Source organism: Macaca nemestrina, chromosome 5 (assembly GCF_043159975.1).
Source record: "Macaca nemestrina isolate mMacNem1 chromosome 5, mMacNem.hap1, whole genome shotgun sequence".
Classification (NCBI taxonomy): Eukaryota; Metazoa; Chordata; class Mammalia; order Primates; family Cercopithecidae; genus Macaca; species Macaca nemestrina.
In genome coordinates, this window is record NC_092129.1 from 140,076,486 (window position 1) to 140,101,524 (window position 25,039).

Sequence of the window (25,039 nt, forward strand, 5' to 3'; positions counted from 1 at the left end):
GTAGCTAGGATTATAGGCATGAGTTACCATGCCCAGCTAATTTTTGTATTTTTAGTACAGAAAAGACTTCAAGTTTTCTAAAAAGCAAGAAACTGAAAGAACAACCCCTCTTCATGGAAATACGTAGGTCTTCCATACGAGAGCTTTATTATTTCCAGACAGAAAGGGAACTGGAACTATCTGCACCCCTCTGCTTGAGATATACTCATGGCTCAGTAATTTATACGAAGGAGAGCATTCAATTAAAAGAACCTCACACATATCTATAGTTACCTATGTGCTTTCATACACATTACTTCATTTTATCCTAATGACTCAGGGAGGAAAAATAACCCTAAAGAATGTAAAAAAGTCACTGCTAAAGACACTTCTAATGCTCATCCACATCCCAGTTTCATCTATCCCTGTGACTTAGGAGAATTACACTTTCCCGACCTGTTCTGTAGCTGGACAGAGGCATTAGGACTAGTTTTGCCTAATGAGATTTGGGTAAGGTCATAATTTCTGAGACAAAGCATTTATTTACTGAGCATGATCCGCCAGTTCTATTCTGCTCTTGCTGTGGTGAACCTTGAAAGCATTACACTAAGCTTGTGGAAACATAAGATGGTGTGAAAAAACTACCTGGAGCAGAACCCTCTACTTATCACCCCACTCATCTGAATTGGTCACACAGTCTGAGTAATAAATATACCTTGGTACTTAAAGTCTTTGTGATTGTAGTGTTATCATTTTTAGCATAATCTCAAGTGTCATGACCAACAGAATCAGAGCTAAAACATCCCAACAGAAAGAAATGATAAATGTTCAAGGTGATGGATATCCTAGTTACCTTGATTTGATCATTACACCTTATGTGCATGTATCAAAATATTACATATACCCCATAAATACATACAATTATTATATACCAATACAAACCAGCATTAAAGCAAAAAAAAAAAAAAAGGCCTAAGCAAAATTATTTAATAGTTAATAAAGCATCATAAAATACTACCTAGAAACAAAAACACTCCTGATGGTAGCATAAGCCACCCCCGCCCCCAATGCTGACTTCTGGTTATCTATAACATTCATGCAATACGTTTTTAAATGTTAAAAAAGAACGTTCTCAATTTAACTACACTAAAAAAAACAGGGGACAAAATCTCACTTCTCCGTATCTTAAAAGAAGTATTAAGCTAAAAACCTAACTCATGAAAGTATGATTTCATATTCTACTCATGTTTTATTTTTCTTAATGGTTATAAAAAATGTCAAAATATACAATTATAAAAATCAACACTAAGATTTTTGCCAAGATTTTTTACACTCTAAAACCATTTCTATTTAATAATGAATAATGAGATAAGTTTGACCACTCTTTTCCTAATAGAGTACATAAAAAGTAGCTTACTGCCTACGAACACCGAGATGGCTTTTTTCTGACACCATGGAGACTTCAGAAAAATAATTTGTGACCAATACAATTTTAGAAACTATGAACAAATAACTCCCATGGCAAAACTAATCTATGCCCTTCACAAATCCTTTTCCCAAGTACTATATATAAAAGATCCTTTAATAACATTTTTTTTCTCATTAAAGAAACCTTCCACATTATGGATATCAGTCACCTTTATCCTGAAGGGTCTAGTTTAGAAACCTTCCCAGAATTCCAATAACCATATTTCATCTTTCCAAATAACAGACTCCGTGTCATTTTACCAGAGCGCTGGGTTTCATGGAAACACCTACTTTTAAAATGAGATATTCATCCCCAGCACCCAGTATGGCCATTTACTCTGAGTTTACTGTGTGCCAAGTATTGTGTAACGTACTACACACAAAGGATCTCACTTACCTTCTCAACAACAATGTAATGAAGAACCTGGCTGGTCTTTGATCTGGTTCCTGGGAGGTAATCTCTAAATCCCTGGCATTACTCATGTGATTAGAGTGTCTCTGATATTTGTGGGACCCCCTACAAATAATAAAAACTATACATCCTAGAACAAGACTTACTTTGGATGTGCCCTATCAAAACAGGAGGGAGGCCAGGCGCAGTGGCTCATGCCTTTAATCCCAGCACTTTGAGAGGCTGCAGCAGGTGGATCACTTGAGGTCAGGAATTCGAGACCAGCCTGGCCAATGTGGTGAAACCCCATCCCTACTAAAAATAGACAGATTAGCCAGTGTGCGCCTGTAGTCCCACTTACTCAGGAGGCTAAGGCAGGAGAATTGCTTGAACCCGGGAGGCAGAGGTTTCAGTAACCCAAGATCATGCCACTACAACCCAGCCTGGGCTATGGGGTGAGACTCCATCTCAAAAAAAAAAAAAAAAGAGGAGGGAAAGGCCACTGTGGCCCAGTACTGAACACAAAATCCAAATGGGTAAAGGGGGACAATTACGTAGAGAATTGGGCAGCAGCAGAATGGCTGTATACAGGAGAATAATTAAATAAGCAAATACTTACAGGAAAATGAGAATCAGGTTTTCTCTTGTCAGAGAAGGAAATTAAAAATATGCAAAGGAAGAAAACTAGAAAGAACCTTAGATGAGAACTGGAGAGATCACCACAGATGTATGGTTTTCAGTATCTATTTCAATACATTTATACAGATAGGTATAAAATACAGCTCCACTGAGACAGCCTGAGAGTTATGACACCAACAGCGACAAGCACACATACCATCTTATTTGTCAACACCATTTTCCACTAAAAAGAACCAGGATCCTTGGCAAAATGGTTGATTTCAGGGTTGGGGCAGGGGAAAACTCAAGATGTGCCTGGGACATCTTGTTGTACCAGGAAGAAAAGGAAAAATAGAAGGGAAAAGGGAAGGGAAAGAAAGGAAAAGGAAAGGAAAAGAAAAAGAGCTCGAAGGATGATAGAGATATGAAAAAGAACAAAGATAGCTCGAAGGGGCTCCTACTGGCCAAATCTAGGACAATTTGAGCATAATAATGAGACCCCACAAATACTGATATAAATAAATAAATTGAAAGTTTGATAATTAAGAGGATACTTAATAGTCTCAAAGTACTTCCCAATAACATACTCATTGATCACATAGGCGAAAAGAGTAGCATTACAGTGGAGAAGTCTTGCAGACATTCCTTTAATCAAGTGATCAATATCACCAGTTATAGAACTAATCAAAATCATATATACCACCTGACAGGGTTAAAACACAGGCATCTGTGGTACTCTCGTCACAGATGCAACTTGAATCTAATTATGAAAACCAGACAAACCCAAACTGAGGGGATATTAACAAAATAACTGGTCTGTAATCTTCAAAAGTGTCAAGATCATGAAAGTCACAGATAAACTGAGGAAACGTTCCAGACTGAAGATTAAAAGATAAGATAGACAAATGAATAATTTGGAACTAGATCCTACAAATACAAAGAACATTATTGAACAATGGGGTCTCAATTTCCTATCTGTAAGTCATGAGGTTCAACTAGGTCTACTGCTCCAAACATCAACAGAATATTCAAAGTGGTTTCTGTAACAGCAAACAAAAAACTAGGTCTAACATAATTTTTCAATATATACACTGTTCTCTACTGATGTTCTAAATACGCTGATAAAGAAAAACTACCATAGATACCCTGAGGCCTTCACCAAAATTAGCTTATTAAATTTAAATTTTACAGGAAAAAGTTAAATGATGTCTCCATCAACAACACATCTACACAAAAGAATATTATCTAGCTATATAAGCTGATATGGAAAGATGTTAAGCTATTGTTAAATACAGAAGAGAAAACTGAGCTCAGTATATGTAACATATTCCCATCTGTATTTATGTGTGTATGTATGCAGGTTCAAAATTGCTATATATCTTGGCCTATATACACATAGAAAATTTCTGAAAGAGGCCGGGTGCAGTGGCTCACGCCTATGATCCAGCACTTTGGGAGGCCAAGGGAGGTGGATCATCTGAGGTCAGGAGTTTGAGACCAGCCTGGCCAACATGGTGAAACCCCATCTCTACTAAAAATACAAAAATTAGTTGGGCGTGATGGTGGGCGCCTGTAATCCCAGCTAGTCAGGAGGCTGAGGCAGGAGGATCACTTGAACCTGGCAGGTGGAGGTTGCAGTGAGCCAAGATCGCACCATTGCATTCCAGCCTGGGCGACCGGGTGAGGCTCCATCTCAAAAAAAAAAAAAAAAAAAAAAAAAAAAAAGGAAAATTTCTGAAAGGATATATGAGAAAATGTTAACAATTATGAATTCTGGAAAACAGGATAGTCAAAAAGAGGACAAGGCACTTTATTCTCTATCTTCTACCCTTGTATACTCAATTTTCACCAAGAAATTTAAAAAATAATAGTCTTCCTAATAGCAGTAAGTACGTATAGCACCCAGATCTTGGTTTCTAACTACCATTCCCAAATGAAAGAAAAATCCTTAAAGAAATGGCTGATTCTACATATAGGTCAGAGCAAGTACAAAGTGAGCTGGGAGCATCTTGTTGTGTCAGAAAGGATAAAAGCACCCACAAACTAAAGAAGGCATGTGAAAAAGACAAAGAAGCTGGAGTGAGGGGGCTCTCACTAGCCAAACCTAGGGCAATTTGAACATCAGAATTACTGTTAACTAAAAAATATCAAGAAAAGCAAGAAAGTGATTATTGCAAGAGTCACGATGTCAGTTAATTACGGGGGAAGGAAGAAAGCACACAGTAGGCTTCTAGAATGCTGGTGACAATATTTTTTGATCAAGAATAATTACAAGAATATTTGTTTTAATTATGTATTAAACAGCATGTATTTGTAATACGGATTTTAAAGCAGATATGGTATTTCATAATTTTTAAACAAAAATTTTAAGGTTTCAGGGGAAAAAAAAGAGGTCAAATAAAACAAGAGCCTCCTAGAAAGAAAATTAAAACATTTTACCTGCAAGAGTATGTAGGCTCTCCTACTTTAAAAACACGACCACAAAGATGAGAAGGTTTGTTTGCTTGCTCAAGCTTTGGAAATCCAAATGCAGGATCTTCACCACAAAGGTACCATTCCATTGGTCCCAACAAAACATGCTGTGCCAGCATGTCTTCCTTCTGTGGCAAAGGGTTGGGACCCCTGCAGTAGATTTTGGGTACATAGTGGGCTAAATGCTGGTACACTTCTCTAGTGAGGTCAGTTGCTTGGAGCCATTTCTTTAAAAGAAGAAAAAAGAAGAAGTGGTTTGAAACACCAACAAACTAATTTGAACAAATTCACCCTACTTTAAGTACAAAAATAATGGCAAAAGCATGTTAAAATATTTTGTTTACAACACTCACCACCATACGTTAGAAATTTAGCCTATTAAAATGCCAAGTATTTTTAAATGCTACTTTTAAGTGTAAGCAAAATTAAAATGAAACTAGCCCCCCTCGTTCCCTGCAAAATGACTCTTGAAGCAACCTTCTCTAGGCAGTACCAGAAAATAATTACAAGAAATCATTATATAAGACATGAACCATTAAGCTCATCTGACATCCTTCCTAATGCTTTGCTCAAATGTCATTCTCATTGTGATACGAATTCTGCCAGTTTGTCCATAGGAAGAGTGTACAGTGAACATGAACAGCCAATATGTATTGTGAACATGAATAGCTAATACACTACATTTCTTAATGATTGATAAACGAGTTTATATACCAGTCTCTTATGAATAAGTCAATCCACAAGAGACTGTTGTACCAACTACGCCTTCTTTCTCTGATCAACCTCCCTCTATAAGGCCTTTTCCATTTGCTCTCCCCACTAAAAACAAATTTTAAAGCATGATCATACTTAGATCTCATAGGCACCAACTTAATAACTGAATGATCTCCCCCGCATCCTCCACCAAAATTTGTTATTTTCCCCATTTCCCTATTTTAGCTTTGCTTCCTTTTCAGATTTTTCGGTGTGGATACCCAGGTTTTGTATTTAAAAAACATACGAAAAGAAGCCAGGTGCAGTGGCTTATGCCAGTAATCCCAGCACTTTGGGAGGTCAAGCCAAACGCATCACCTGAGGTCTGGGGTTCAAGCCCAGTCTGGCCAACACGGTGAAATCCCATCTCTACTAAAAATACAAAAATTAGCCGGGCATGGTGGCGCATGCCAGTAATCCCAGCTACTCGAAAGGCTGAGGCAGGAGAAATCGCTTAAACCCAGGAGGCAGAGGTTGTAGTGAACCAAGATGCAGCCTGGGCGACAGAGCAAGAGTCTGTCTCAAAGGGAAAAAAAAAGACTCACTTCTGCTAGAATGCAGTTAACTGAACCGTGAACAAAACCCACAGATGGAGGGGAGGAGGAAGGGGGAAGTGAGTTGTAAAACTACCTATTGGGTACTATGCGCACTACCTGAGTACAATATACTCATGTAACAAACTTGCACATGTGTTCCTTAAATCTAAAGTAAAAGCTGAAATTTTAAAACACCTTCAGTGTTTACCTATGGATTATCACCTAAATTCCAGTTACATTTTTATTAAAAAAAAAAAAAAGGCCGGGCGCGGTGGCTCACGCCTGTAATCCCAGCACTTTGGGAGGCCGAGGCGGGCGGATCACAAGGTCAGGAGATCGAGACCACGGTGAAACCCCGTCTCTACTAAAAATACAAAAAATTAGCTGGGCGCGGTGGCGGGCGCCTGTAGTCCCAGCTACTCAGGAGGCTGAGGCAGGAGAATGGCGGGAACCCGGGAGGCGGAGCTTGCAGTGAGCCGAGATCGCGCCACTGCACTCCAGCCTGGGCGACAGAGCGAGACTCTGTCTCAAAAAAAAAAAAAAAAAAAAAAAAAAGAGTATGTTCAAGTGATATCTAACATTATAAGAAGTCAATATAAGGTCTTCATTTTAGCTATTTTATTTACTTGTATATTCTTCAGACCACTCCTTCTAAAAATAACATACAGAGAGAGATTTTAAATATGCATGAGGTGACGTATATTAACTTTCTAGTCAATTTCATGTTTTCAGAGAACTTTTACTAAATATGTAAAAATTTTGTTCATAAGTTAAGGGACTAGATAGAAGCTTATAACCAAAAATAGTGAGAGTTTTCACACTTAAGGTGAAACTACACTATTTTCCAAACATTACTAACATTGTTGTGTTTACATTATGCAAGTAGGAAAGAGACCAAATTACTTTCAAAACCATAGCATTTCTTCCCTGGTGGTCAAGTGGTTAGGGGACAAAAAAAAAAAAGCAGCAGCATTTCTTAGGAGACAATCCTATGGGTTTTAAGTATTCTCTCCCTTCAGAGTGAGTCAATCAAAAGTTTATATATACATACACATCCTTAGTAATTATAAAGAGGACAAGTTTAAAAAAAAGAAGAAAAAGCAGAGTCCTCAACAAGCATACTAGAATCTTATTCTTTGAGTTAAAATACATCTTTTTTGGCCTCATTCAAAGCTAAATGTCTCATTTTTCACTTGTTGTCAGCAAACCAAAACAAGAATGAAGGGAGTCAAATTATCCTAAGCAACTTTTTTTGAGTCTGGCGCTATTGCCCAGACTGGAGTGCAGCAGTGCGATCTTAGCTCATTGCAACCTCTGCCTCCCGGGTTCAAGTGATTCTCCTGCCTAAACCTCCTGAGTAGCTGGGATTACAAGCGTGCACCACCACACCCGGCTAATTTTTATATTTTTAGTACAGACAAGGTTTCACCATGTTGGCCAGGCTTGTCTCAAACTCCTCACCTCAGGTGATTCTCCCGCCTCGGCCTCCCAAAGGTGCTGGGATTCAATTTACTCTTTATGAACAAAAAAATTAAGCAATAAGACCAAAATAATTCACCTCCATGATCCTAGAAAGTTAAGTGCTTCAGACTATTTTAATTTACAACATATTGAAAGATTTTACTTAAAAACCAGTTTTTTTCTTATATTTTATGTTCCCACTCCTGTAAAACTTCAGTGTTGCAGAATTTTAATACAAGAATGAAAGATTTCTTTAGAAGGGATGCTTTCTAAAAAAATTATGTAGTCTAGTGACTGTAACAAGAGAGCAAATTTGTTCACAGATTTCTTCAACAAAAATTCAGACGCTAGTATCAGCATCTGGTTAAGAAAAAAAAAAAAAAAATCGGCTGGGCCCAGTGGCTCATGCCTGTAATTCCAGCACTTTGGGAGGCCAAGGCGGGTGGCTCATTTGAGTTCAGAGGTTCGAGACCAGCTTGGGCAATATGGCAAAACCCCATCTCTACTAAAAATAAAAGAAAATTAGCTGGGCATGGTGGTGCACGCCGGTAGTCTCAGCTACTCAGGAGGCTGAGGTGGATCACCTGAGCCACAGAGGTTGAGGCTTCAGTGAGGCATGATCATGCCACTGCACTTCAGCCTGGGTGACAGAGTGAGATCCTGTCTCAAAAAACAAACAACAACAACAAAAAACTACTCACTTTACATAAAAATATTAGTAAAACAAGCAAGTATTTCACTCTTTATTACATGTTATTATAAATAACAAGATTTAAAAGCCTGGTTCAAGAAAGGCATGCATATGCTCCCCATTTTTAAAATCTTTACTACTGCTGGGCACGGTGGCTCACGCCTGTAATCCCAGCACTTTGGGAGGTCAAGGTGGGCAGATCACTTGAGGCCAGGAGTTCGAGACCAGCATGGCCAACATGGTGAAACCCCATCTCTACTAAAAATACAAAAATTAACCAAGAGTGGTGGTGTGTGCCTGTAATCCCAGCTACTCGGGAGGTTGAGGCAGAAGAATCGCTTGAACTCAGGAGGCAGAGGTTGCAGTGAGCCTAGATTGCACCACTGCACTCCAGCCTGGATGACAGAGTGAGACTCCGTCTCAAAAATGAAAACTTTACTACCATTATATGAAAAATTCACAATTACCTAAAAGATTTGGGCTCTATTACAGGCACTTTAACCTGATTAAACATATACACTTAATATAAAAAGCAAGAAAAATTTATGACTGTCTTTCAGAAGTAGCTCACATATTTCCCCAAAGAATAAAATCTATAGCTTTTCATATTAGTTCTCACTAACACATGCTAACTGCAACTGTTTCTTCAACATGAAAAATTGAGATTTCCAGTTTGGTTTGCATTTTAATTTGTCTTTATTTCAGACACTTGTAGCTGTCACGCCCATGTGGCACAAGAGAGTAATAAGCATTCACTACCTTATTAGAAGTCCCTCTTAAGGGAAGTAAAGAAACTGTCAACTCATCCCTCTAAAGTAAACATGTTATGACAATGTTTCCAGGAGCTTTCCCTCTATTGAATGCTAAATTTAAGGCTTGGGATAGAAAGTAAGTACAATAAAATAAAAATGAAATGAAAAATGAAAGAATTCCTAGAGGTTAGCCTTTTATTACAGTCTCTATTACTCTATACCCAATTAAAATTGTATCCTTTAACCACTTACGGTTTTGCTTTCAAACAAGGATAAGCAACAAGTAAGTTAATCATGAAACAACTAGTGCTCATAATCATAAAAACACTAGTGCTCAATTGGGAGTTTTGGGGAACATATTGAGAAAAAATTTAAACAAATTATATTAAGAGTCCTACAAATGAAGGAGAGTATTTACAAATAAAAATAGAAATTTAATAGGTCAAAAGACTAATTGAAAATGGGCAAAGAAGACATAAAAATGGCCCATAAGCTCATAAAAAGATGTTCAACATGACTCACGAGGGAAATGCAAATCAAAACCACAATGAGAAGGCACAATACCCAAAAGAATGGCTGTAATCAAAGCACAGGCAAAAACAAGTGTTGACAAGGATGTGGAGAAACTGCAACTCTCATGCGCTACTGGTGGGAATGTAAAACAATGCAACGGCTTTGGAAAAATCCGGCAGTTCCTCAAAATAGTTAACATATAACCCACCAATTTCACTTCTAGATATATATATATATACACACACACATACATACATATACATATATATATATATACACACACACACCCCCAAGAGAAACAAAACCATAGGTCCCCACAAAAATTCGTAAAAGAATGTTCACAGCAACATGATTCATAATACCCAAAAAGCAGAAACAACCCAAATATTCACCAACTGATGAACAAATAAAATATGGTTTACCTACACATAGGAATGTCATTTGGCAATAAAAACAATGAATTACTGACACAGGTTGAGCATCCCTAATTTGAAAATGTGAAATCCAAAATGATCCAAAATCTGAAACTTCGTGTACCCACATGATGCTCAAAGGTCACGCTCAAAGAAGTACTCATTGAAACACTTGGATTTCGGAGTAAGGATCCTCAACTGGTATAACTGCAAATATTTTAAAATCCAAAAAAATCCAAAATCCAAAACACTCCTGGTGGCAAGAGTAACGATACTCAACCTGAACATGGTACAACATGGATAAATCTTCAAAACATTATCTTAAGAGAAAGAAGTCAGCCACAAATGACAGTATGTTGAATTCCATTTATACGAAATATCCAGAAAAGGCAAATCTACGGAGACAAAAATTAGTAGTTGATTAGGCCTCAGGAGTTTAGGTGCAAATGGGAAATGACTGCCAATAGGTACAGGATTTCTTTTTTGGGGTGATAAAAATGTCCTAAAATTGATCATAGTGATGATTGCACAACTCTGAATATACTAAAAAACTACTGAACTGTACATTATGTGAGTTACATCTCAATAAAACGGTTTAAAAAATGTACAGCAAAAAGATAACTAATACAGACCTAACATCTACAAAACTTAACAAATTCCTATTTATTAAAAAAAAAATTGTTTTTGGAGACAGGGTCTCTATCACCCAAGATGGAGTACAGAGGCATGATCATAGCTCACTATAACTTCGAACACCTGGGCTCAAGCGATCCTCCCTGCTTAGCCTTCTCAGTAGCTAAGCCACACCCAGCCTTTTTTTTTTTTTTTTTTAGTAGAGACAGGATCTAGCTATGTTGCCCAGGCTGGTCTCAAACTCTTAGACTTAAGCAGTCTTCCCACCTCAGCCTCCCAAATAGCTGGGATTACTGGCATGACCCAGTGCTCCCAACCTGTATTTCTTTTATACTCAGGGGAAAAAGACGGGGTCCCACTTTGTCACTCAGGCTGCAGTGCAGTGGCGTGATCTCGGCTCACTGCAACCTCAGCCTCCTGGGTTCAAGCAACTCTCCTGCCTCAGCTTCCCAAATAGCTGGGATTACAGGGGTGCACCACCATGCCTGGCTAATTTTTGTATTTTTAGTAGAGACAGGGTTTCACCATGTTGGCCAGCATAGTCTCTATCTTTTGACCTCGTTATCTGCCCGCCTCAGCCTCCCAAAGTGCTGGGATTACAGGCGTGAGCCACCACACCCGGCATGTTTACTTTTAAAGCCACAATCACCCATTGGAATACACTATAACCATATGTAGTATGGAAAGTAAACCGAGTCAAGAAATGTTGGGAAAGTCATACTTATGGAATCAATTCTAACAAGAGAAGAATGAGAAGAGAGGGCCACTGTAATATCCTAAACCTACAAATACTAAAGAGTCAGCTTAGATGCTTTTCTTTGTGAGCCATACTAGCTGGAATGGATGGGGTCACAAAAAGTTCTTCCTCCTTATAACAGGAATAAGAAAAGCGATGTGTAAATGAAATGTGGAAAGGATGACACTAGTGCTCGTTAGGTGATTTTTAAATGGAAGTGATCCTAACAAATTACCAATGACAGAGGTCTGAAGCCTACAATCACTGTTTTCTCTACTTGTTTCTCTTCCCTAAAATGTACTTTCAACCTAAGAGAAAACTTTATTAATTTAAATGTGTGATAAAAAGCTGAAGCCTAAGCTGAAAAAAGTTTTAAATCTTAGGTGTTTTAACTTAATACAGACAGTAAAGTCCTCACAAAGTAAGGCAAGATTAAGGTCATATAATTGAAGGAATTATATTTTAATATTCATTTTCAAGGTAGGAGGATCTCTTGAGACTAGGAGGTCAAGGCTGCAGTGAGCTATGATCATGTCACTGTACTCTAGCCTGGGCAACAGTGTAAGACCCCATCTCTTACCAAAAAAAAAAAAAAAAAAAAGTTTGCATCTTCTCTATTTGAGAGAATTGTGTTGGTCTTCAGACTAAACTTAAAAAAAAAATCTTGCTGTTCAGAAGGCATTTAAAAGTAAACAGGGTAGGCTGGGCACGGTGGCTCACACCTGTAATCCCAGCACTTTGCGAGGCCAAGGTGGACAGACCACCTGAGGTCAGGAGCTCGAGACCATCCTGGCCAACATGGGGAAACCCTGTCTCTACTAAAAATACAAAAATTAGTCAGGCGTGGTGGCGCATGCCTGTAATCCCAGCTGTAATTCGGAAGGCTGAGGCAGGAGAATCACTTGAACCCCAGAGGCAGAGGTTGCAGTGAGCCAAGATCGTGCCATTGCACTCCAGCCTGGCAACAGAGCAAGACTCTGTCTCAAAAAAAAGAAAAAAAAAAGCAAACAGGGTAAAATGTAGCTCAGATTGTGATCTTCACAAACTCAAATGAAGTCCAAATTAATAATTTTTTGTTGCATTTCCCTTGATTTTTCCCTACTGCATCTGCCTGAGAATTTCACTGAACAAGAACTAGGAGCACTGGCCTCCAGCACTACTTTTATAACCAGTTTTCTCAGGAGCCTCTACAAATTGGAGAACCTCCTATCACCTGATAGTTTGCACTTTTAGAATGGGATAACGGAATTTGTATCCTCTATCATTGGGCCAAGACACAAAATTCAGCGACAGAAAAAAAACCACAACAGTACTTTGAGGTAAGCAACAGATATCAATTAGAAGAGGCAGGGAGAGCAAACAGCTGTCATTACTATTTAACAGTTTACTTGTAACACTACTTTCATTTTCTTTTTTCAAATCTCTGATAAACGAAAGGCAGAAATTCCTTGAGTTGTGTGCAATATTAAGTAGAAAGTAAATGAAAACAGACCTAGGCTAAACAAGTAAGTAGGTTTAAAAAAACACACCCAAGGCAGGGCGCAGTGGCTCACGCCTGTAATCCCAGCACTTTGGGAGGCCCAAGCCGGTGGATCACCTGAGGTCGGGAGTCCGAGACCACCCTGATCAACATGGAGAAACCCCATCTCTACTAAAAATACAAAATTAGTGGGGCGTGGTGGTGCATGCCATAATCCCAGTTACTCGAGAGGCTGAGGCAGGAGAATCGCTTGAACCGGGGAGACAGAGGTTGCGGTGAGCCGAGATCGGGCCATTGCACTCCACCCTGGGCATCAAAAGCGAAAGTCCGTCTCAAAAACAAAAACAAACAACAACAACAAAACACACCCAAACAAGCAAAGATTCAGCATTTAACAACGTATTTCTTTAAAGTTTTCACCTCTACTCCTGACATTTCTTTCTACCTGGACTTAATGTCCTCATCAATTCACGCAAAATAACTACTCACTGACCAACAGCTCCACAGTGCCCCCAATCCCAAATTTTGTTCGTAGCATTCAGATTGCTGATTTTTACTCACGGGTCACTTCCCTCCTAGTAGCCTTTTTAACTGGAGGTCTTAGAGGTGGGGCCCAAGCTGTCTTGGTCCATTCATAATCATTCTGGGCAATCTCTTCTAATGGGTGTTCCCTGTCCTTATTGGTGAAAGATGCTGTTAAGTTTATTACTCTACAACTCTGCTATTTACACTAGAATATTCATATTACAGTTTTAATGCAATACTGCGTTTGAATGGTTTTACGTTTGGAGCATAACTGCTCCTACTACACTGTGACCAATTCTCACGTTTAGCTTACACAGTATTCGTTGAAAACTGCTCTATCAACGTTATGTAACATTTGTTCTCCATCCAATTACCCCTAACTCCTAGAAAAAATATTTTTAAAATTTCCCAGCCTCCACGACTACTTTCTCATACTCAGTAAACTTTCCACACATGCATCAACGTTGTCAACTAATCAAACCGGTGCAAAAAAAAAAAAAAAAATAGGGGGCACTGAAAGGGGTAACGAAGGGTAGTGTCTTTTGCCTTCTTGGTGCCTGTGGCAGTCCCAAAAACAAAGTAGGGGCTTGGTTAGGGTAGCATGTTTAGTCGGAGGAGCACACGGCTCCGCTTATCTCAGGAAAAACAATCAACTAGATAAAGTAGGGCGATTATACCAAAAACACAAGAAGCGTCTCCTCTCCTCTTCCAAGAGCTGATACATATAAAGGGCAAAGGCCCATGTGTTGGGAGACTTCATGGGCGGCTAGGAGAAAGGAGGTATGATGGAAGAGCCGTGCGCTCTCCTGGGCAGAAAGGGAAAGTAAACGTAGTTAGTGCACAGCGCAGCTCTGGGAGCTGTTGAAAATGGAAAGAGAGGGGCAGGATCGGTGGCCTCCCCGGGCTGTTACCCCACAAGGCGAGGGCCGGCACAGCTGTTTCCCCAAGTGTGGGTCGGGCTGCTCCAGGGCGTCCAGGAGTCGGTTCCTCCCCGCGGGCGCGGCCTGCGAGGGGCGGACGTACCCGCCCGGGTCCCGGCACTCACCCCCGCAATCTCCTCGGCCGAACATTCCAGCAAACTCCGGTCGATGGCCTGCACCTCTGGCTCCAGCTCCGACGCCATCTTCTCTCCTCCTCCTCCCCTGCGCTACAGCCGCCCGGGGAGCTGCAGCCTCACCTCGGCCCCGGCGGCCTCGACTGCCACCCCTGCCCCAGGCAATCAGTCCCGGAGCCGTCCAAGTGGCTGCAGGTGGAGCAAGAGAGGGAGAGAAGGGTGACGTAAACCGGAAAGGAAGGACAGCGGCCTCCTGCGCTCCCTCCCAAGCTTAGCGCCCAAGAGTCAAGTCACTGGCTCGTCCCTGACCCAGGGAAGGACACAGAAAGCCCCAGGCCTGACACTCTGGCTAGCCACTACCGCGTCCGGCACCGGGAAAGGGGCGATAACACCCAGGAGGCGAAGCAGGGCGTTCTGGGTACTGTAGTCGTCCCAGCAAAGCCGGGAGAGAGGTGGCGCCCTGATACGGGGCCCCTCGAATGCATTGTGGGAGTTGTAGTCCATTCCCAAGGGGCGCGGCTTAAATGGCAGATAGGCGGGCGGGGCTTTTCTGCCCAACGAGAATCATGGGAAGAGAGTCTTGGAAAGTAGGGACCCCTGGAAAAAAGCCAAAGAGCAAGACACTGTGGGAACTGTAGTTTTATTCCCCGAATCTCGTTTGTTCATTTTTGTATCCCCAGCTTCAAGAACACTGCCTGGCACGTGGTAGACCCCCAAGGACTTGCCAGTCTGGCATAGGGTAGGCACTCAAATACTTGTCAAAGGAATGAATGAATTACATTCTATTCCTGTGGTTCTATGTCCTGTCATCCATCGAACCCTCATCTTTTATACAAGTAATGGAGGTAAACATTACCCAGCTTTTTGAAGATTTAAAACATGTTTAAAAATTTTTTTCAAACACTTTAGTAATGACCACTTACAAACTTTATCACAAATCTTGCTGCAAAGGAAAAAGAGTCTATTAGGCCAATTCAAAGATTTACTCTTGATAAAGACATTTAATTTCTACAGATAATCAGACCAAGCTTGGTGGCTCATGCCTGTAATCCCAGCACTTTGGGAAGTCGAGGGGGGCAGATTGCTTGAGCCCAGGAGTTTGAGACCAGTTTGGACAACATAGCGAGACTCTCTTGATAAAAATCAAAAAATTAGCCGGGTGTGGTGGCACGCCTGTAGTTCCCAGCTACTCAGAAAGTTGAGGCAGGAGGATTGCTTGAGCCCAGGCAGTTGAGGCCATCGTGAGCTGGGATCGGCCCACTGCACTCCAGCCTGCGTGACACAGCTGAGACCCTGTATCAAAAAAGAAAAAAAAAAAAAAAGAGGTAAACATTGTTAGACTAGCTATCAAAGAAAACCGTGTTTAGTTAAAGGTAATTAGACTCTTGACTGACAGCTGGGTAACTGGGCTTCTATGAAGTCTTCAATCTCTAGAGTTTGTCAGAAAATCGTTTACACCTTTTGTCAAGTGTGTTAATTTATTCCCAGAAGTAGGTTGTAAATTACATATGGGGGGAAAAGTTCTGAGCCAGACCAGGTTTAGGACATGTTTATGTTTATGTTGTTTTGGGATTTTTTTAAACCAATACTATGATATTAACCAGTTTTTTAAAAAAGGAAATAAGAAATTGTCTGTATCCCTGTAACCTCACAATACAATTAAGCCTTGTTATCACTTTTTAAAAGTAATATATATGTATAACATCAGAAATTCAAACTGAAAAGGAATCTTTTAAAAAAGGGAAATTGAAAACTTCCTATTCCTCTTACCCCAAATCCCTCTCCCCAAAGAAAATCATTTTTAACACTTTCTCATGATTCTGTCCAGAAAAAAGTATGCACATATCTGTACAGATATTTATAATGAGGTATCTTGAAATATTCTTCTGTGTATTTTTTTTTCTTTTTTTGCCCAACTTCCTTACACTGATCCACTCAGGACAGAGTCAACCTGGAAGAAAACTGGGATTGTCCCAGCCTAGAAGCAAAAACAACATCTCTTGAGGTGTCCTGACATAGAATTTAAGTCATTAACATAGACGGTAAAGGCAATTTCTGTTCTTAACATAATTTGCTTCCTAAAATTGTTTCAGGTCGAGCATGGTGGCTCACACCTGTAATCCCAAAACTTTGGGAGGCCAAGATTGGAGGATAACTTGAGGCCAGGAGTTTGAGACCAGCCTGGGCAACATAGCAAGACCCCATCTCTACAAAAAAATTTAAAAATCAGCTGAGCATGGTGGCCCATGTCTGTAGTCCTAGCTACTTTGGGAGGCTGAGGCAGGGAGGATCACTTGAGCCTGAGAGCTCAAGCCTGTAGTGAGCTATGATTGTATCACTGAACTCTATCCTGGGTGAAAGAATGAGAGCCTGACTCAAAAAAAAAAAAAAAAAAAAAAGATTGTTTCCTTTGTGTGTCATAATTATGAATTTGGAGATCATCTTCACTTAGCATTAGTAGCATTAGTGGTGGGACTCTCCATGTATTAATACTTTCAAAATACTTTTTCATTTGCTTCTGCAAGGCCAGACAACCTAGAAAACATCATATACTCAGGACCAGACACTCTAGGAGTATCCTATATGTAGGACCAATTTTACATCAGTTTCTAGGCTTAAGATTCCCTAATGGTATTAATTCAGTTGTGTGCCATTTCTCTGTCTATAATTTTTGTTTGTTTTTTCAAGACAGAGTCTCACTTTGTTGCCCAGGCTGGAGTACAATGGTGCGATCTTGACTCATGGCAACCTCTGCCTCCCAGATTCAAGTGATTCTCATACCTCAGCCTCCCAGGTAGCTGGGATTAGATGCGTTGGTGGTATAGTGGTGAGCATAGCTGCCTTCCAAATAGCTGGGATTATAGACATGCGCCATCACGCCTGGCTAATTTTTGTATTTATTTATTTATTTATTTATTTATTTATTTATTTATTTATTTTTGAGACAGAGTCTGGCTCTGTCGCCCAGGCTGGAGTGCAGTGGCCGGATCTCAGCTCACTGCAAGCTCCGCCTCCCAGGTTTATGCCATTCTCCTGCCTCAGCCTCCCGAGTAGCTGGGATTACAGGCGCCCGCCAACTCACCCGGCTAGTTTTTTGTATTTTTTAGTAGAGACGGGGTTTCACCGTGTTAGCCAGGATGGTCTCGATCTCCTGATCTTGTGATCCACCTGTCTCAGCCTCCCAAAGTGCTGGGATTACAGGCTTGAGTCACCGCGCCCGGCCGTATTTTTAATAGAGATGGGGTTTCACCATGTTGTTCAGGCTGGTCTTGAACTCCTGACCTCAGGTGTTCCACCCGCCTCAGCCTCCTAAAGTGCTGGGATTACAGGTGTGAACCATGGTGCCCGGCCTGTCTATAAATTTTTAAGGAGAGTTCTTTTTCCTACTCAGAGTCAAGGTAAAGAGCTTGTCATTTTGGTATGCCAGTTGGTGGGGTTTTTTTCTAGTCTACCCTTTCACTGATACTACATTGCTTTCAAAGCCCTGGCTTTATGTAGGGGATCTCAGTTTCAATTCCAATGTTTCTTTGACCCAGGGTCTTGTTTTCTGTTCCCATGGGGGCATTAAAAGCTAAGCCCCAACTTCCAGTTAAATGTGGCAGATTGAATACCTCATGACAGTAAAGGGAGAAACAAAGAAAAGAAGAGAGGATGACAGCACCAAAGTTTGGTGGAAAGCAAGTGGTTGAGAAGTAACTAAGAGAATGCTGTAAACCTCGGCTAGCAGTAGAGACACTAAGAGTCAAGCTAATTAATATGCAGAACCCTGAAAGACTTAAACATTTGAGGCACCATGTAACTCTGAAAGTGGGTGAAGATAATGCCAAAAGCAAGCTTATTGTTTGAAAGTCTGTATAGCAAGAAGTTATATCTCATTTCCTACTCTGGAAGAAGACTGGAGCTTCATCCTCTCGAGTGACTACACTTGAGGGCCTTTTGACTGGGAGACACCAGACACAGCTGAGGACAGGGATACTGCACTGCATTCAAGAGAGGTAAATCAAAGTCTACATAGTGAACAGTGATAACCTAGCCTGTTTCCCCATTTGGCTCTGAGAACCTTAGTGGCCAGGCTTATACCTCCCAGGCAAGAGTTTGGGAGGGTCTTCTCCAGAGTGGTAGACTATCCCACCACCAAAAAAAATTGTAGAGGTCATGCTTGTAATCCCAGCACTTTGGGAGGCCGAGGCAGGTGGATCGCCTGAGGTCAGGAGTTCAAGACCAGCCTGGCCAACATGATGAAACCCCGTCTCTACTAAAAATACAAAAAAAGCTGGGCATGGTGGTGGGTACCTGTAATCCCAGTTACTTGGGAGGCTGAAGCGCGAGAGTCACTTGAATCCAGGAGATGGAGGTTGCAGTGAGCCGAGATTGCACCACTACACTCCAGCCTAGGTAACAAGAGTGAAACTTTGTCTCAAAAAAAAAAAAAAAAAAAAAAATCTGTAGAGGATAAGACTCCAATAAAATAAAATGGTATAGTCAGTTCACCCCACCCATGCATGAAACTTCTAATCATATTTTTAGTAAGTCATTCTTAAATATGAATAGACAGGCAGTTGTGTACAGATATTTGAGCAAAGCCTGTGGAAGAGAGACTAAAACAAAAATGACAAAGGAAGAAGTCAGAAAGTTGGAAAGAACTTTTACAAATGTTATTGAAATCACTGGAGGAGATAAGCAAAGATTTTATATCCAAGAAAGAAGTATAGGAGTCTAGGGAAAAGGAGTTTTTTTGTTTGTTTGTTTGTTTTTAGACAAAGTTTTGCTCTGTCACCAAGGAATGTCACTCAAATTTTTTTTTTTTTTTTTTTTTGGGGGAGACAGTCTCATTCTGTCTCATTCTGTCACACAAACTGGAGTGGGGTGGCATGATCTCAGCTTACTCCAACCTCCACTTCCCAGGTTCAACTGATTCTTCTGTCTCAGCCTCCTGAGTAGCTGGGATTACAGGGACCTGCCACCACACCCAACTAATTAACTAATTTTTTTTTTTTCAATAGAGAGAGGGCTTCACCATATTGGCCAGGCTGGTCTGGAACTCCTGACCTCAAGTCATCCGCTCTCATTGGCCTCCCAAAGTGCTGGGATCACAGGTGTGAGCCACTGCTCTCGGCCATCATTCAGTATTATTTAAATCACCTGAAGCATTGGAAAGAACCACTGAGCTCATCAATAAGGTTAAATACATTATGATGCAGGCCAGGAACCTGCATCATGTAATCTCAGCACTTTGGGAGGCCAAGGTGGGCAGATAGCCTGAGCTCAGGAGTTTGAGACCAGTCTGTTCAACATGGTGAAACCCTCCTCTACTAAAAATACAAAAATCAGCTGGGCGTGGTGGCAGGCACCTGAATCCCAGCTACTTGGGAGGCTGAGGCAGCAGAATTGCTTGAACCTGGGAGGTGGAGGTTGCAGTGAGTCAAGATCACGCCATTACACTCCAGCCTGGAGGACAAGAGCGAAACTCCGTCTCAAAACAAAAACAAACAAACAAACAAAAAAAGAAGCATTATTGCGTTAAAACATCAATGTGAGTTTCTACTTTATTTATTCATTTAACAAGTATTTATGGAGTACTCAATACATTTCAGACATTGTTCTAGGAACATGGATACATATGTGAAAAAAGAGGATCCCTGCCTTCATGGAACTCACATTTTAGCTATTCAGGAAATATGGCAGCACCATTCTCAACACAAATACCTAGAAATATTGGGTGAAAATACAATAAACGTAACCTTAAATGAACATTTTAAAGGATGAGGCATCCAGTGCCATTCTGATTCTGCAGTCTTTGTGTTTCCTCCTGGAAGTTTATAGGATTCTTTCTTTGTTCCTGTTGCTCTAAAACTTCCCAATGACTTGCCATAACGTTATTTCTACTTAAAACCATTGTGCTGGCTATGAAAGGTCTCTTTCCATCTAGAAGCTTATGTCCAGTTCTTGGAAAGTTTTTTGAAATTATTCCTTGATAACTTCTTCCCATTTATTTTATTTGTTCTCTCTGGGACTCCTCTTATTCAGAGTTTTCACAATTTAAATTTCTAAGAGAACTTTTTTGTTCTTAAGTGTTCCTTTTGGCCAGGTGCAGTGGCTCACGCCTGTAATCCCAACACTTCAGGAGCCCAAGACAGGATGGTCACTTGAGCCTTACAGTTCGAGACAAGCCTGGGCAATGAAGTGAGACCCTGTCTCTACAAAATATAAAAAAATTAGTCAGTTGTGGTGGTGCACATATGTGGTCCCAGCTGCATGGGAGGCTGAGGAAGGAGGATCACTTGAGTCCAGGAGGTCGAGACTACAGTGAGCCAAGATCATGCCACTGCACTCCAGCCTGAATGACAGAGTGAGACTCTGTCTCAAAAAGAAAAAAAAAATTGAATGAAATTCCTTCTTCATATAGCTTGGCAAAATCTTTTAAAGTATAGCCAAAGGATAAATTCTACAAGGAAATGTGCTAAGTCAAAAGGAATAATGTAAACGATAAAAGGGCAAAAGGTGCAGAGTGAGGCTCAGAGTCTACAGGACTATTAAAAAAGGCCTATTTGGGTACCACTTGTCACTCACAGGCATTCAGGGCCCCCTCTCTGCTTAAGGTTCTCTACTGTGGCCTCTCACTGGACCTAGTTATGATCTCAAACTTCAAATATTTACTCAACCTCCTATTTCTCCCCCTGCAAAAGTAACCAATCTATATGCCATTTCCTCAGAGCCCAACCTAATGCCATATTTATTCATCCATCAATCAGCCAAGAAATTAATTGAACAAATATTTTTGCACTCCTGCTAAGTACCAATCACATTTTTGTTTTTGGGATATACATCAATAAACACAACAGGCAAAGCTACTCCTTTCACAGAGCTTGCACTTTAGTGGGAGAGACAAGCAATAAAAAAATAAGCTGGGCTGGGTGTGGTGGCTCATGCCTGTGATCCCAGCACTTTGGAAGGCCAAAGTAGGAGGACTGCTTGACCTCAGGAGTTCGAGACCAGCCTTGGCAACATAGTGAAACCTTGTCTCTACAAAAAATGCAAACATTGGCCAGGCGTGGTGGCACACACTTGTAGTCCCAGCTACTCGGGAGGCTGAGGTGGGGGGATTGCTTGAGCCCAGGAGGCAGAGGTTGCAGTGAGTCAGGATCATGCCACTGCACTACAACCTGGGCAACAAAGCAAGACCCTGTCTCAAAAATAAAAAAGTAAGCTAAAGAATATATTACATAATTTTGGCCGGGCGCGGTGGCTCAAGCCTGTAATCCCAGCACTTTGGGAGGCCGAGACGGGCGGATCACGAGGTCGGGAGATCGAGACCATCCTGGCGAACACGGTGAAACCCCGTCTCTACTAAAAAAATACAAAAGACTAGCCGGGCGAGGTGGCGGGCGCCTGTAGTCCCAGCTACTCGGGAGGCCGAGGCAGGAGAATGGCGGGAACCCGGGAGGCGGAGCTTGCAGTGAGCTGAGATCCGGCCACTGCACTCCAGCCTGGGAGACAGAGCGAGACTCTGTCTCAAAAAAAAAAAAAAAAGAATATATTACATAATTTTTTGATATTGACAAGAGTTAAAAGGCAATAAATATATAAAAGGTGAAGGTGAAAATGGAGGTAAGGGCATTAGATAGGTTGGTCAGGGAGGTGTGTACGAGAAGTGGGGAGTTGAGCTGAGTACTGAGTGAGAAGAACCCGTCATGTGAAAATCTGAAATGAGAGCATTCCAGGCAAAAAGAAACAGCAATTGCAAAGGCCCTGAGGGTGAAAAGAACTTGACTTGAACCAAGAAGAATAAGATAGCTGCAGTTTTTAGCCAATACGTTTCAGATAAACTAACAGATGCTATGCTCACTAGTAATAGGCATAGGTATATTATTCCTATTCCTTACTAAAATTGTTTCAGATATGTGCCATTATTTTCAGTTAAAACTTCATGAAATAGGCTGGGCGTGGTGGCTCAGGCCTGTAATCCCAGCACTTTGTGAGGCCGAGGCAGGTTCATCACTTGAGGTCAGGAGTTCAAGACCAGCCTGATCAACATGGTGAAACCCTGTCTCTACTAAAAATACAGAAATTAGCCAGGCATGGTGGCGGGCACCTGTAATTCCACTACTCAGGAGGCTGAGGCGGGAGAATCACTTGAACTCAGGAGGCGGAGGTTGCAACGAGCCCAAGATCATGCCACTGCACTCCAGCCTAGGTGACACAGCAAGACTCTGTCTCAGAAACAAAAACAGAAACAAAAACAACAACAACAAAAAACTTAATGAAACTGAGACTCATAAAGGCAAGGTAATTTGGCCAAAGTCACTGTGGTAGATTGCAGTTTTATGGCCCTAATTAACGACATTCCTGTCTCCACTCCCTTTGCAATGTGACTCAGCCACTCTTTCTATCAAGAAGTGGGAACTGTTTTAACACCCCTTGAATCTGGGCTGGCCTTATGACTTGCTTTAGAGAACAGAATGTGATAGAAATGACAGTATACAGTTCTAAACCTAGATCCCTAAATATGGCCTTGGACGCTTCCACCCTTTCTAGGACTCCCCTGCTTTCTCCATGTGAACAAGTCCAGGTTAGCCCACTTGGGGATGAGAGATCATTTGGAAGAGAACAGGGGCACCTAGCTGACAGCCAGCCAACTCCCAGAAGCAGGGTCACTTAGTTGACCTGTGGGTAGCTTAAGGTGTTACCAGTGGAGGGTGTCCAGGTTCTTGGTGCTTTGAACAAAGAACTGGACAAAATGCACAAAGCAAGAATGAAGCAACAAAAACAGATTTATTGAGAAAAAACAAAAACAACAAAAAACAAAAAACCACACTCCACAGTGTGGGAGCAAGCAGCTGAAGGGCCTGGTTACAGAATTTTCTGGGATTTAAATAGCCTTTGGAGGTTTTCCATTGGTTACTTGGCATACACGCTATGTAAATGCAACCAATCAGAGATTGAAGTGCAGTTGCCAAGTTACACCCTATGCAAATGTCTGATTGGTTGCAAAAAGTGACCAATCAGAGGCTGAAGTTACAAAGTTATACTTCAATGCAAACGAAGACTTGGCCCTTGACAAGCCTGATTGGTTGCAGGAGGAGACTAATCAGAGATACTTTCAGTTTTTCATCTGCCAGGCAGAAAACGGGGCGTGGTAGCGGGGAGGAGAGACTTGCAAAGGGAGTCATTTATTTTGTCGTTTATTTTGTTACTTGGGTGTGGAAACTTGGGGTTGACCCAGGCTGGAGTGCGGTGGTACGATCTCAGCTCACTGCAACCGAGGTTTTCCTTTAGATTTAGTTCTAGGAAGTCAGTGTGAATCGGCCTTAGGTTCTCTACCGCCAGACCCTATTCTGCCTCAGAGGCATGTGAGGGAAGGGAAACCAGGAGCACTGACCCAAATTGCTGACCTGCAGAATTATAATCTAAATAAATGCTTGTTCTTTTAAGTCACTAAATTTTGAGGTGATTTTGTATGTAACAGCAGCTAATCAATTCAGTTGCATTGTTAGATCAGCAGCAGAACTGGCATTTGAAATCTGGTCTCACCAACTCCAAGGCTCATGTTCTTCCCAAGCCAGGCTGTTCCCCCTATAGGCCTATTTCTAGGCCAATTAATTATTTATTTCCTAATTAAAATAACCTAGCTCGTGTATATTAGGCCAAAACCCAGTCTCCCTTCTCCTGGACTGGTCCTAAACTAATTAGCTGGGCTTCGTTTCCTTTTCTTTTCCCTCCCCTCCCCTCCCCTCCCCTCCCTTCCTTCTCTTTCTCTCTCTCTCTCTCTCTCTTTCTTTTCCCATCTTGCTCTGTTGCCCAGGCTAGAGTGCTGTGGTGCAATCTTGGTTCACTGCAACTTCTGCCTCCTGGGTTCAAGCAATTCTTCTGCCTCCAGCCATCTGAGTAGCTAAGATTACAGACACTCGCCACTATACTTGGCTAATTTTTGTATTTTTCTTAGAGACAGGGTTTCATGATGTTGGCCAGGCTGGTCTGGAACTCCTGACCTCAAGCCATCCACTGCCTTGGCCTCCCGAAGTGTTGGGATTAGAGGTGTGAGCCACCAAGCCTGGCCAGGTTTTCTTAAAGGCCATGGGTAAAAGATTGAGAACTTTCTGTCCTGGAATTGTTTCAAAACACTGGACAGAGGTCTTTCTCTTAGGAGGGTCACATCAAGATAGTTGTATCCCCATGGTTAAACTCCATAGACATACACTCTGCTTTTCTTGGGGACAAGGTTACCCACCTCCGTCTTTTATAGGGACATTGGCTTTGGTGACAGCCAATAGCAACTTTTTTCTTCTCACTGGGGGGCATTGAAAGTGGTTTTCCTCTAGTCTCTAGTAGGAATAGTATAAAGCAGCTGGTATACAAAGAGCTCTCAGGCAATAAAAAAGTAAACAAATACTTTATATAAATAAGTATAAACTAAAAAGGTTCTGAAGAACATTTTTTGTTTTCTGTACCTGTTGTCGTTGATATAAATTATCTCCTGGGAATGAAATTTGAATTCTCTGTCAATTGTCTAAATCTCCCATTGTATCGAGACACATCCAGTTGTCTATAAATTTTATCTTGGGCCG

At 41.3% G+C, this 25,039-nt stretch overlaps 1 protein-coding gene across 10 annotated transcripts in view; it reads right to left on the bottom strand.

The window, feature by feature from the left end:
- LOC105489603 (ubiquitin protein ligase E3 component n-recognin 2) overlaps positions 1-14,903 on the bottom strand; it is a 127,685-nt gene extending 112,782 nt beyond the window's left edge. For 3 of the 10 annotated variants that reach the window (XR_011623719.1, XM_011754519.2, XM_011754521.2), the window contains exons 1-2: positions 14,466-14,898; positions 4,895-5,154 (exon numbers count right to left, since the gene is read on the bottom strand). Coding sequence is in view for 8 of the 10 variants with exons in the window: in XM_011754519.2 (XP_011752821.2) it covers positions 4,895-5,154; positions 14,466-14,543 (338 nt within the window). In the remaining 2 variants the exon portion in view is untranslated. Of the gene's footprint in view, positions 1-4,894; positions 5,155-14,465 lie in introns of those variants that run through there. The other 7 variants (XM_071097038.1, XM_011754518.3, XM_071097040.1 and 4 more) reach the window with 5 other exon arrangements.
- Between the last annotated feature and the right edge of the window lie 10,136 nt (positions 14,904-25,039).